General features: G+C 41.9%; 1 protein-coding gene across 12 annotated transcripts in view; it reads right to left on the bottom strand.

The window, feature by feature from the left end:
* Nucleotides 1-458: 458 nt before the first annotated feature.
* The window catches only part of ZNF226 (zinc finger protein 226), a 29,187-nt gene continuing 15,016 nt past the window's right edge, over nucleotides 459-14,629 (bottom strand). For 4 of the 12 annotated variants that reach the window (XM_024978656.2, XM_015458184.3, XM_024978659.2 and 1 more), the window contains 3 exons: nucleotides 9,492-9,537; nucleotides 6,393-6,519; nucleotides 459-2,657 (listed from right to left, as the gene is read on the bottom strand). In XM_024978656.2, coding sequence (XP_024834424.1) covers nucleotides 493-2,657; nucleotides 6,393-6,519; nucleotides 9,492-9,506 — 2,307 coding nt within the window. In that variant the 5' untranslated portion in view covers nucleotides 9,507-9,537 and the 3' untranslated portion in view covers nucleotides 459-492. Of the gene's footprint in view, nucleotides 2,658-5,518; nucleotides 5,588-6,392; nucleotides 6,520-9,491; nucleotides 9,538-9,881; nucleotides 12,698-14,629 lie in introns of those variants that run through there. The other 8 variants (XM_059877041.1, XM_024978655.2, XM_024978661.2 and 5 more) reach the window with 5 other exon arrangements.

The following is a 14,629-nucleotide window of genomic DNA, read 5'->3' as shown; positions in this document are numbered from 1 at the left end:
TTGGAGAAGGGAAAGGCTACCCACTCCAGTATTCTGGCCTGGAGAATTCCATGGACTGTATACTCCATGGGGTTGCAGAGAGTCAGACATGACTGAGCAACTTTCACATGAAGTATTACTTGGCCATGGTCAGACTATGCAAATTCAGAACAAAGTCTCTGCATTCTGGAGAGACTATTGGGCATCAAGAGTTCTAATGGGCATTAGTTTTGACCCATCCATCATACTTTTGTACAAGGCCTGATAAAATCATACTAAGTCTTCTCATCTGAGTAGTATTTAATAATAAGGTCAAAGTTGAACTGAAACCCTTACTATACCCTTTATAAGGGATCTCTGTTACGTGGCCTTCTGACTACTGGGACATGGTGAGCTATGGTTAAAATGCTGACTTTTTAATGAAACAAATGATTTTTTTTTTCTTTTGAACTTGACAACTGGAAGCATTCACATGACACTTGAGTTTTTAAAAAATCATTTTAATGAACTTTTCTAAGTTGAATCTCTGATGGTCTTACCACCCCTATGACTTTTATAGGATTTATCAGCAGCATGGATTCTTTGATGAATTGTTAGATTGGAGCGCCAACTGAAGCTCTTACCACACATCTCACACTTGTAAGGTTTCTCCCCTGTGTGGACTCTCTGATGAGACTGCAGTTGTGAAGACCGACTGAAGACTTTACCACACACATCACATCTGTAGGGCTTCTCTCCAGTGTGGACACTCTGATGAAGCTGAAGACTTGAGGCCTGACTGAAGTGCTTCCCACACTCCCCACACTTATATGGTTTCTCTCCTGTGTGGACCCTCTGATGCATGTCGAGGTTCAGGCTCCACTTAAAGCCCTTCCCACACTCCTCACATTTGTATGGCTTTTCTCCAGTGTGGACTTTTTGGTGGGCTTGAAGGTGTGAACTCCGACCAAAGCTCTTGCCACATTCTTCACATTTGAATGGCTTTTCCCCACTGTGGACTCTCTGATGGGCCAGGAGATTTGAGGCCTGCCTGAAGACTTTTCCACACTCCTCACAATTGTATGGTTTCTCTCCGGTGTGGATTCTGCAGTGAATTTTAAGATCTGCTCTACGACTGAATCCCTTCCCACACTCTTCGCATTTGTATGGTTTCTCACCAGTATGGATCAGCTGGTGGATCTGAAGTCGTGAATTCTGATTGAAGCCCTGCCCACACTCCTTGCATTTGTAGGGTTTCTCTACACTGTGGGCCTTTTGATGGATTTGAAGATATGAACTCTGACTGAAGCCCTTCCCACACACTTCACATTTATAGGGTTTTTCTCCTGTGTGGACAACCAGATGAACTTGATAATGGGAGTTCCTCCTGAAGTTCTTCCCACACTCCTCACATTTGTATGGTTTCTCCCCTGTGTGGACTCTTTGATGTGCCTGAAGGTTTGAACTCAGAGTAAAGCCTTTACCACACACATTACATACATATGACTTCTCTCCAGTGTGGATTCCCTGATGGGCCTGAAGACTTGAAGGCCGACTAAAGCCTTTCCCGCATTCCTCACATTTGTAGGGTTTTTCTCCTGTGTGGACTCTCTGGTGAATGTATAGATTTGAGCTACAAATGAAGCCCTTCCCACACTCCTCACATTTGTACGGTTTCTCTCCTGTATGGACTCTCTGGTGGGACTGAAGGTGTGAATTCCGACTGAAGCTCTTACCACATGCATCACATATGAATGGTTTCTCCCCGGTGTGGACTCTCTGATGGTCTTGAAGGTGGGAGGCCTGACTGAAGGCCCTGCCACACTCCTCACAAGTGTAAGGTTTCTCTCCCGTGTGGACTTTACAATGAATGCTAAGTGCTGATCGACGACTGAAGCCTTTCCCACATTCCTCACATGTGAATGGTTTCTTTATGCTGTGGACTTTCTGATGAGTTTGTAGTTGTGAGCTCTGATGGAATTCCTTTCCACACTCAGCAAACACACTGCATTCTTCTCCTATGTGAACTCTCTGATGAATATGAAGAACTGAGCTATAACGGAAGCCTTTTCCACACTCATCGCACACGTGAGAGGTCTCTTTTGAGTGTAACTGCTGGTGAAGATCAAAGGTAGAAAGGCTGGTAAAGGTTCTTTTACATTCATTACACTGGTAAGGTTTTTGTCCTGTGTGAATCATACTATTCTGATCCAATGTGGAAACCGTGCTGTCTTTTCTATAATCATTGTGGCAATAAGACTTTTCATTCTTGTGTACTCCTCGATCATCAAGGTGGTATGAGATCCGACCAATGCTGTCAACATCCGCTTTACACCGACACAGTTTACTTTGCGTGGAAATTTCCTGGTATCTATTCTGGTAATTCTGTGACTCAGTCAAGGAACTTTTTCTCCAAGAATCCCGGGCTCTCAAAGATGCAAACCTTGGATTTCCAGTATCACCAGGACCACCTGCTTTCTCATTTAATATATAGTTCTCATCTTCAGAAATTTGAATAGATAGTCCTGACCCAACCTGGTGCAGGGAATAACCTTGTTTGTGGAGCTGACAATTATTTATCATGGAGTCTTGACATCTGGTTAAGTCGTTAGCAATTTGTTGCCAGATTTGCCAGCAGGAAAGCTCTTCATGTAATCCTCTCTCTTGAATGGCACTCAACTCACTCTGATTGTTTTCTTCTATAATAACAGAGAATTGAGAGATGTGGACAGGTGAAAGCTTTGTTCAAAGAGTCAAGAGTTCACACTTAAGACACAGTACGAGACTTTAATGAATCCCAGCATGGTTTGACTTATCTTTCTCCCCACAAATAAAGTTCTCAGGTTTATATACTGACAGCAACCAAGAGATGGTCCATTAAACTCCCAAATACTTAGCAGTAATGAAAACCATGTAAAACAAAATGCTATCTGACATACTATTTACAGCATCTTTCAAAAATTACATATTGCTCCTATCACAGTACAGTATCAAGACAGACAAGCATTTTGCTGTGCTCACAGGTTTCACAATGTTTGGCAGTTAAGTTAGTCAGGGCTCAAGAAAGGCATGTACAGGTGAACCCCGGTTTGATTTCCAGGATGCTCAACAATTTTGAATTCCAGATTATCTCTGAATCAAGTCAGAGAAGCAAAAGAGCTTTCACAAGGAAGGTGTCTGAAAGAGGAAAAGCACTGGAAAGTACAGCGTGCTGAAAAGCTGAAATGCTGCACCAGAGGCAGCAGTACACCAAGGAGGGAGTGCTGAGAAGATTCAAGGTGCTAAGAATCAGTGGGGGTGATAAAAAGCACAAACCTATACAATACTCTTTCTGTTTCTTAGTGCGGTAGGCAGCACGTCAGTATCATAATCTGAAACCTATACACTGGATCCTTCTGAGGTAGCTGTATAGCCTAATGTGGCTCCACATCCCCATAAAGTAGGAATCAACATTTACAGGCTAGGGAAGAATGATGTCTCAGCATGGAAAGGACTTCCCTGGTGGTCCAGTCGCTAAAACCGGTGGTGCAGTTCCCAATGCAAGGGTTCCAGGTTTGATCCCTGTTTGGGAACTAGATCTCACATGCTGTAACTAAGAGTTACCTGTTGCAACTTAGAGATGCCACATGCCACAACTAAGACCTGGCACAGCCAAATACATAAATAAATATTAAGAAAACAAACTGGCTGCTTATTTTTTTTAAAAAAATAACCACAGCATGGAAAAATTTTGGACATAAATACATTGGCCTTTAACAAGAATGATTTCCAAAGTGAAGAAGGCAGTTCATGAGTGAGGTGGGAATAAATTCCATAGCTTATGATAAGTATTTAGAAAGAATACTGTCAAAGAATCATCAAAGCAGTCAAGGCAAATATGATCTGAAGTCCCTTCTAAAGGATATGTACAAACCGCCACACAAACAAAATGTTTGTAGAGGTAACAACCTAAGATCCATTTCTTGTTACTGAGGTGGGCTTGGGAGGAAGGAGATGGGACAGAGCTGGGAAAATCTTTTCAGGGCAAGACTAACTCACCAGTTAGCTATTTTCTGAGACCTTTTCTCCCCGGATATGATGGATAAGGAAATAGAATTTTTTTTTCCTTCTATGAAAAGCTACCTAAGAAGTAGACATAAGAATTCTTCATTCAAAAAAAATTTTTCTCCCCAAATGAATATGCTTGCTAGTAACGGCTAAAAGAAAGTCACAGGGAAAGCATTTCACTCATTTTGGTTATAATTACAGGTTCTATGCATGTGTCTGCTCAAGTTGATGAGGGTCAACTTGTACGGAAAGGCAAACACCCACATATACACCATGGGACCTGAGAAGTTAGAATTAGGCTGCTGCTGCTGCTGCTGCTGCTGCTGCTAAGTCGCTTCAGTCATGTCCGACCCTTAGCGACCCCAGAGACTACAGCCTACCAGGCTCCTCTGTCCATGGGAGTTTCTAGGCAAGAGTACTGGAGTGGGTTGCCATTTCTTTCTCTGAGAATTAGGCTAGGAATTCATTTGAAGACACAAAAACATTTTGCAATATCCCTATTCACTTGGATTTGTTCACCAGCCACTGGCTATTTAAGTGGTAGGCAAATTTCTCTATCCATCAACTCATCCATTTATTCAACAAATATTTAGAGTCGTTGTCATGTACCAAGGCTATTCTAAGCACTTAGGCTTGTAAGCAATAAATGGAACAGACCAAATTCCTCCACTCTGGGGACTTCCCTAGTGGTCCAGTGGCTAAGACTCCACACTCCCAATGCAGGTGGCCTGGGTTTGATCTCTAGTCAGGGAACTAAATCTCACATAGGCAGTGAAGATTGAAAATCCAGCATGCCTCAACTAAGACTGGCACAGCCAAATAAAGAATATTAAAAAACAACAGTGACAAATTCCTCCATTCCTGGAATACCCTCCAGGGGAAGAGAGAGAAGTGAGAAACAGGTGAACCAAAATGTATGGACATGAGTGACGATCAGTGCTCAAAGATCAAACAAGGCAGGGCAGAGAAAGAAAGAGAGGACTGGATTTTCTATAGGGTGGTCCAAGGACAGCCCTCTCTTCCTCTTGAAGGTGAGTGACCTGAGGTAAGTACATAGGCCTGAAGGATTACAGGTGAAAGAGTATTCCAGGCAGAGAGGACAAGGAGATGCATCCTTTGCAGGTCTGAGACAGTAGGGAGGATGATGGAGATGGAAAGGACAGAGTCAGAAGGAGGAGGGGAGATGTACTCAAGGAGGTGGTGGGGTCGAAAGCAGACCATTAGAGGATTCCAGAAGTTGCTTTAGGTGGTTTTTATTCTAAGTAAAACAAGCCATAAGAGAATTTTGAACAGACAACTAACATAATCTGACTTAAAGTTACAAAGGATCCCTTCGCCACTTCAAGAACAAACTGTAGGAGGGGAAAGCTGGGAGCAGGTGATCAGTATAGGCTGTGTAATAACCAGGGAAACAGATGTCCCATTGGGACCAGGTGATGGGCAGCACAGGGCTGGTGAGAAGCACAACATATGGAGAGTTAACCACGAGAATGAACAACTGCTTGGTGCTTACCTAAATTTCTATCTGGGTCGCTGAATTCATCATCCAAAGCCTCTCTTCTCTTTCTATGTGTTTTGTATCTCTTTTGAAGAATGAGAACATGCAGAGTTGCAAGTTAAAATGAACAGGTCAGAGCTACAATTTACTGGAAATTTGAGTTTCCAACTGCATATTTAAGATACTGAAGAGTGAAGTATGAACAGCAGAGAAGAATAAACTGTAAAATGGTTCTGATTATATTTCCATTATCAAGGCTAATTGTTTTAAGAGATTTTGCCTTGATTATAACAATAATAAACAAGTAATTTATGTTTCAAGAAAAGATACTGAAGGCCCTGTTTTTCAAACTTTGTATCATGACCCACTGAAGAAGTAGCATTTATTTCATGACTCAGACACATATGTAGGAATATGCATTACTAAAATGAAGGCTGAATGACCTATTTCTGACCGGTCTATTTTCCTAAAATCTGTTCCCACTGGCTCTCACACCACTCATGCATTGACCAGGGTTTTCACTGCAACGTGATCTATTCTTCCTAAGAAGCTCTTGATATTTTCTCTGTAATATTTGATTTCATTAAAAACAGCATATTAGGCTTGATAAGTTGGCTTTATAATCCACTAATGGGACTGCCACTAATGGGACATGAGTGAAATCTGAAAAAGAACAGACAAAGTACATCAGGATACTGTTCACTGACTGTTCTTTGACCAAAAAAAGAAAAAGACCTGAAACATACTGTTTAGAAAGACCAGAGATAGCCTCTCATATCCCACTGGAACTGGAAAAGTCTGGTCTTCAAACTCAGGGAACCATTTCAAGAACCCCAGAGCCTTGAAACACCAAGGTCACAAGACACTTGCAGAGAAAGGCTATCCTCACCTACTGAGACCAGGTTCCGGAAGTTCTCCACCATCACATCCTGGTACAGCTTTCTCTGGGCTGAGTCCAGTAACCCCAGCTCCTCCTCTGTGAAGGCCACAGCCACGTCCTTGAAGGTCACTGCCTCCTACAACAAACAATACCAGCTCAGTCTTATAGCCAGTGTCCAGTGGAAGGGGGCAGCACCAGGAAGGAGAGGAGGATGATGAGAAGTTGCCCTGGCTCCTGTGCAACGTGTAGACTTCGCAGCCCCGCTCCTTCCATCCTGCCAACATCACACTGACTTTCCTTAGCCTCACCGCAAGTGCAGCTATGAAGAAGGAAGGTTTGTGTATTTACCTGGTGTTCTCAGTGAACTCATAAATAAACTCCCTAGAATTCTAACTGCTGCATCCTGAACTAAAAAGCCTTCACTTTTTATTTCTGGCCATGCCTTGCAGCTTGTGGGATCTTAAGTTTCCTGACCAGGGATTGAACCCGGGCCTTGGCAGTGGAAGTGCAGAGTCTTAACCACTGGACTACCAAGTGAAAGTCACTAAGTTGTGTCTGACTCTTTGCGACCCCATGGACTATACAGTCCATGAAACTCTCTAGGCCAGAATACTGGAGTGGGTAGCCTTTCCCTTCTTCAGGGGATCTTCACAACCCAGGGATTGAACCCAGGTCTTCTGCATTGTAGGTGGATTCTTTACCAGCTGAGCCATAAAAGGAACTCCCCAAAACATTTCACTTTTTAGTTACAATCGTCAATTGTCCCAGAAACATTTACTAATTTAGGTCTGGCAGTATATGATGCCTGCTTCTCACTGAAGTAGGAACCAGGTGAGGAAGAGGGTCATATGAGGGAATTAACCAAAAGGCCATGCCAGGCCTCAGATGAAACCCTTCTTTCTTTCTCTATTTGTCTTTCTCTTATCTAATGGTATATTCTGACTCCAGAATCTTGGTTTTCTGGATAAATCTGAATTGGTTCCTCATTTTTCACAACCCTTTTACTTAAAACCAAGATAAAACCAAGTATGTACCTCTTTAGACAATTGTTCTCAGGTGTCAATGCAGTGACAAGTGAAGTACCACCTGACTTTTAAAATTAAGGTCATGGATTATTTTGATCAAAATAAAAAAAAATACTGGGTTAGCCAAAAGGTTCATTCCAGCTTTTCCATACCACCATACAGAAATATCTGAACAAACTTTTTGGCCAACCCAGTACAAGATGGATAAACAAACAAACCAGTAAATAAAATACACACAGGGTCTGATTCAACCACAGGAAGACAGAATCTCACTCTTGTCATAAGAAAACTACCAATAGTTATTTTCTCTGTGTGAAGAGGCAGTTTGACCCTGCTGTGCCATATTTGGCTATTTTACCAAAAAACATCCAAGGCACCACTTACAAAATATACCACTTCAATTTTGCATATCTAGTATGTCAAGGGCAAAAAGAGGCAATATTTTTCAGAATACATTTTTTGAGAAAAAAGTTAAATCAGGAACATTGTCACTGTAGCATTCTTAAAACAGTAAAAGTCCTAAAGGTCTATGAATAAAAAATAGTGTAAAACTGGGTATGTAAGAAAGCTAAGCATCAAAGAATTGATGCTTTTGAACTGTGGTGCTGGAAGAAGGCTCTTGAGAGTCCTTTGGTCTGCAAGGAGATCCAACCAGTCAATCCTAAAGGAAATCAGTCCTGAATATTCATTGGAAGAATTGATGCTGAAGCTGAAGCTCCAATACTATGGCCACCTGATGTGAAGAACTCATTCACTGGGCAAGACCCTGATGCTAGGAAAGACTGAAGGCGGGAGGAGAAGGGGACCACAGAGGAGGAGATGGTTGATGGCATCACCAACTCGATGGACATGAGTCTGAGCAAGCTCCAGGTGTTAGTGATGGACAGGGAAGCCTGGCATCCTGTAGTCCATGGGGTTGCAAAGAGTCAGACACGACAGACATGACTGAAGTTTTGGGAACATGATAAAGCAATTAAAAGCAAATGTTAGGTAGTATTAAATGAGAAAAGTTTTTAAACTGTATTTATTTTATAAATGAGTTTCCCTGTAGCTCAGATGGTGAACAATCTGCCTGCAATGCAAGAGACCCAGGTTCGATTCCTGGGTTGGAAAGATCCTTTGGCAAAAGGAAAGGCTACCCACTCCAGTATTCTTGCCCAGAGAATCCATGGACAGAGGGGCCTGGCAGGCTACAGTCTGTGGGGTCACCAAGAATCAGACATGACTGAGCGACTAATACAACTACTTCTATGTTATAAATACAAATACACAGCTATGAATACATATGATGAAGAGATTACAGAAATATAAAAGCAGGTAATTTGTAAGCTGGGAAATATTAAAGTGGAAGATGTTCTTCATGTCCCTTAATTTTTCTTTTACTTGTGAAATAAAAAATGACGAAATAAAACCAAAATTAAAACCAAAACTAATTACATAAGACAGGAATTTTTTAAAAAGCACACATGGCTCACAAAGGTCTTCACAGGCTTAGACTCTCCTTGAAAAAGAAAAACCCACAGGGAACTACAGTCAGTATTTTGTTATTACAGAATATTTCCTTGTAAGGGAAAAGAATCTGAACATATATATACATACACATATATATAACTGAATCATTTTGCTGTACCTGAAACTAACACAACATTGTAAATCAACTATGAAAGTGAAAAGTGAAAGTGAAAGTCACGCAGTCATGTCCGACTCTTTGCGACTCCATGGACTATACAGTCCATGGACTTCTCCAGGCCAGAATAGTAGAGTGGATAGCCTTTCCCTTCTCCAGGGGATCTTCCCAACCCAGGGACTGAACCCAGGTTTCCCGCATTGCAGGTGGATTCTTTACCAGCTGAGCCACAAGGGAAGCCCAAGAACACTGGAGTGGGTAGCCTATTCCTTCTCCAGCAGATCTTCCAGACCCAGGAATTGAACCGGGGTCTCCTGCATTGCAGGCGGATTCTTTACCAACTGAGCTATCAGGGAAGCTATACTTCAATTAAAAACAAAGAAAGAAAAATCCACGTAAAATCTCTGAGTACAAAAATGGTATTTTTTAACAGCAAGAGAAACAAGCTCTACTCACCATGAACATGTTCATCTTCTCTCTCCTTCCAGGGAAGTGCAGAGTCCTAGGAAGACAGAGGGGGAAAGCAGAAAGAAGTCAGTGAAAACTGGTTTACAAAAACGTGACTAACCCAGGTGGGGCTCACTGTGAATCAGCAAGGCACTCAGTCCTCCAAGTGGCTGCAGCCGAGTGGGCTTGAGAGGGATCCTGCACTGATACCAGATGCCTCCGAGACCTCTCTCATTAGCTGTTCAGGGAGCAACATGCCCACCCACACACTGGCCCTATCAGTGTGCTGCGGCTTCCACAGAGGTCATTCTTATTCCAAGGTGTAGTAAGAGACCACGTGAGTAAGAGCAGGCTTTGGAGTCAACACGCATGGGCTGAAATCCGGGCTATACCACTCACTAGCAGTGTCATCTTCGGCAAATTATTAACATCTCTCCGCCTCAATTCTGTCATCAGCAAGTAGGGGAGAACAGGGGTATCCACCTCATGAGACTGGTGTAAGGCAGAAAGCTCTGAGAACCCCGTCAGGATTTCTTATTTCTCGGCAACAGTGGTAAAGCAGATGATATTGTACAATTTGAAATGATCCTTATAGATGTGATTTCTAACAACAGAACAGTGTCAAATATGGGCAGGTCCCAGGTTGTTGTCCCGAAATGGGAGCTTTTAGAGTTCTGCAAATTTCTGCTTGTATTCCTCATAATTTTGTTACCACAACATTAATATTTAAACTGAAATAGGCAAATTTTTATAAAAGATATAAAAATACATTGTTTCTTTTTAACCAGGAAGTACCCTTCTGACAATTATGCACAGATGTAAAGACAACTAATAAAAGCCTGGATTCTGCAACAATAATAAAAACCACCTTAACAGTCCATACCGAAAAATTCCATACATGAATCTGGATTATAAATAAAGAAATGTTTAAGAAATAAATGGATGAGAAGAGAGAGCTTCCTCCCCGCCCCCAAGGTAGAACACAAACTAATAACTGTAGAATGAAAGACAGAAAATGATCAATGGGTGCTAAAATTTGGAAAAGTTTAGTGCAGAGTAAGATAGCCACATTGTTTCAAAATATTAATTGCAAAAAGGACAACAGTTACTTCGCAGACACCTTAACCAAGCACACAAAGCTGAAATCACCAGCTGGAACAAACCCACAAACTGACATTTGCTTGGAATGATGCCTTAGAGGGCTGCCTCACCACTTCTGGGGCATCACTGTTAATAATGGATAACCTGAATCCAATTATGAACAAATATTAGATAAACCAGGGCTTCTCTGGTGATTCAGTGGTAAAGAATCCACCTGCCAATGCAGGAGATGAGTTTGATCCCTAGTCCAGGAAGATCCCACATACTATGAAGCAATTAAACCCATGTGTCCCAACTACTGAACCCGTCTGTGCTCTAGAGCCCGTGAGCCACAACTACGGAGCCCTCAAGCTGCAACTACTGAAGCCCACGTGGCCTAGAGCCTGAGCTCCACAACAAGAGGAGCCACCGCAAGGAGAAGCCCGGGCACCACAGTTAGAGAAAAGCCCGTGCAGCAGCGAAGACCCAGCACAGCCAAACACAAATGAGTACAATTATTTTTTAAATGCATAACCTGAATCTAATCATGAACAAGTATCAGATAAACCACAGCTTCCTTAGGTGGCTCAGTAGTGAGGAATCTGTCTACCAATGCAGAAGACGTGGGTTCTATCCTGGATCTGGGAAGATACCACATGCTGTGGAGCAACTAAGCCTGTGCTTCACAACTACTGACCCACAAGCTGTAGAACCTGTGCTCCACAACAGAAGCCACCACAGTAAGAAGCCCGTGCACTGCACTAGAGTGCAGCCCCCGCTCACCGTAACCAGAGCAAAGCCCGGGCAGCAGCAAAGACCCAGCACAGCCAGAAATAAATAAAATTATTTTTAAAATGATAATGTATAACCGGAACCTAATTATGAACAAAGGTCAGAGAAACCAAAAAAGAGGGCCCTCCCACAACATAATTTATCAATACTCTTCAAAAATATCAAAAGCCAAAAAGTCTGAGAAATCATTCTGGGCTAAAGAAGACTAATGAAACAAAGATTAAGTGCAAAGCATATAACTGGACTACACCTTGAAGAAGAAAAGTGGCTCGCCAAGACTTTATTAGAACCAACGAGGACCTACTGTATAGCACAGGGAAATTACACTCGACATTTTGTAGTAACCTATAAGGGAAAAGAATCTGAAAAATAAGTGAATCACTATGCTGTGAAATAAACATGATATTATAAGTCAACCAGATTTCAATTTTAAACAAGATCTTAAAGAAAAGGCTAATAAAAAATATAAATATGGGCTGTGCATTAGATAGTAGTGTGTTATCAATGTCATTAACCTCCTTTTGATCAACTGGCTCTGCAAACGAAAAAATATACAAGCATGATAAAGCCATGAAAAACCACACTGCACTGAGAACTAGCAAGAGAAACGGCTCGAACTTGGTGTTTTTAACTGATCAACAAGAATCGTGTTGAAATGAGAAAAAAAACAAGCTGCTCCATAACACAGACAAAAATAACCAAAGAACTGGGACTTCCCTGGTAGTCCAGGGGTTGAGAATCCACCTTCCAATTTAGGAGATGTGGGTTGGACCCCTGGTCGGGGAACTAAGATCCCACATGCTGTGGAGCCACTAAGCCTATTTGTCGCAACTAAGACCTGATGCAGTCACAAGTAAATAATACTAAAAAAACAAAACAAAAAAACAAAGAACTGTCCTCTCAGCAAACATGAAGTGACGGACCACTTCATTAATAATGACTCCAGTCCCATTTTGTTTCTCTCATCCACTAGATGCAAATCATTATGATATTCAGTAGTCAAATTGCATCTCCTTCTTGACACCATCCAATCCAGAACAAACTCTCACTGCCTAAAGCTCTCCCCAACTCAGTTAACACGAACCGAAACCGTAGAAACAGCCATACCTCACCGCCTCCTTACCAGGACACCAGTGCGGCATAGGTGTCCTTGCTTCAGTAAGCTCAAACAAACGGAGCTCTTTGATTACAGGTATGTTCCTGGGGGCTGCTGCCTGGCAGTCACAAATGAGCAACTGAGCAAAACAGAAATAATTGGTGACTCCACATAAAGAGTATATGAGAACTCCTTATACTATTTTTGCAACTTTTCTCTGTTTGAAATTATTTTTATATTATTTCCTAATATTTTAATGAAAATAAAGTTATAGAAAACATATAACACAGCATATCAGCTATACTCCAATAAATATTTTAAGAAATAAAATTTAAAAAGAGAAGCTAAGAAACAGTCATAGTAATAACAATAGTAATAATAGTAGTGGTTCACTGATGATGACTATGGCAAAAATATCTAGTACTAACTAACAATAACTACTAGTTGATCTTCCCACTTTAGGCACAAGTACTCTAGTTTACGAGGCTTTCCAGGTGGCTCAGTGGTAAAGAATCTGCCTACCAAGCAGGAGACTCAGGTTTGATCCCTGGGTGAGAAAGATCCCCTAGAGAAGGAAAAGGCAACCCACTCCAGTACTCCTGCCTGGAAAATCTCATGGACAGAGCTGCCTGGTGGGCTACAGTTCATGGTGTCCCAAAGAGTCGGACACAATCTAGCAACTAAATACCAGCAACAGAACTCTAGTTTAAAAGATAGCAATGAATCTACCCCCAAAAGCCTGGAAGGGATATATCTTCACATCTAATACCCTTCCATTTTGATTCTACACTTGCTAGCTACATTTTGCTCAAGTCAAGATTTTTTCCAAGGATCCCTGACAAGTGACAATCATTAGGGGGGTAATAAAATCCTCCAACTAAGTAAAGCTCCGCTTTATCCAGCTCAGCTTTATTTGCGACATCCAGCAATTTCCTCGGCCTCAGTTTCCAGACAAGAAAGAGCCTTTCCTGAGCTTCTCATATTTTCACATGCAGGGGAGTTACTACAGGATCTTGTTGGAATGCAGACTTCTGGGCCCCCTATGCAGAAATTCTAAATCAGAAGGTCTTGAATGGGGCTCAAGGCTGGGCCTTCCTACCCAAGTGATGCCAATGCTGCTGGCCTGTGGACCACAATTTGAGTAGCAAGGCAGTGTAACCTCAGTCCCAAAGAAAACAGCCTCCACTAAACACACACACAAACAAAGAGTAACCAGACAAAAAGGCACAAAAACATTAACAGCTGTTATCTTTACATCCTAAACTTATGGGTAATTAAAATTTTTCTTTACATCTGCATTTACCATAATGATTGTTACTTCTGTAACATAAATATTATTTGAAATAAAATAAATGACCCAGTTGAGAAAACTATCTTAAAATTGATAGACTAGGCAATTCCCTGGTGGTCCCTGGTTAGGACTCGGTACTTTCACTGCCATGGGCCCTGGTTCAATCCCTGGTCAGGGAACTAAGATCCAGCAAGCTGTGTGATGAGACTAAAGAAACCACACACACAAAATACAACAAACAAAAAAACTTCACAGAATAACCTAAACTTTGCTCTCAAGGTCCCCACATTTAAGCCCCAACCTACTTTCATGAAGAGATTCTAGTCAGTTCCCTATGCTCAACAAGAATATATCAAAGAGATTAGCAAACTCAGGTGTTGGATTCAGCCTGCCCAGGGTTACAACCGCAGCTCTGCTTACTATTCAGGTGAGGATGGGCCAATAGGGTTGTGTTCCCCTGGCTCCATCTCCTTATCTCTAAAGCAGAGAAAAGAGCAGTACCGATGCACAGAGCCAGTGTGATGGAAAGGTGTTCATCAGTATAAAGCTTTTGGAACGTAACTTAAGTGACCAAGGCACAGTTACAATCATTACTCATGCCCCATACGTTCTACAGTTTATGTATCTTAAATAGAAGAATGCTGAGTTCTACTCCCGTGGGTCTCTGTTGCCTCTTCCTTCGTGTAGTGCTTTCTGAGAAGTCAGGGCTGGAGAAGGAAAGGAGGTTGTGAAATCCCAGGATTGTGTTTGCATCCCCTATATTTCACACCCTCTTGTACCAGCTAGAAGAAACCCTCCCTTTTCTAAACAAGTCCGGAGTCCAGGACAATTCAGTTTCCTGGGCTCTCAGAATCTGTGAGAATCCAGGTGCTTCTGAATTACAGAAGC

Source organism: Bos taurus, chromosome 18 (assembly GCF_002263795.3).
Source record: "Bos taurus isolate L1 Dominette 01449 registration number 42190680 breed Hereford chromosome 18, ARS-UCD2.0, whole genome shotgun sequence".
Lineage (NCBI taxonomy): Eukaryota > Metazoa > Chordata > Mammalia > Artiodactyla > Bovidae > Bos > Bos taurus.
This window is presented reverse-complemented; position numbering and strand designations above follow the sequence as displayed.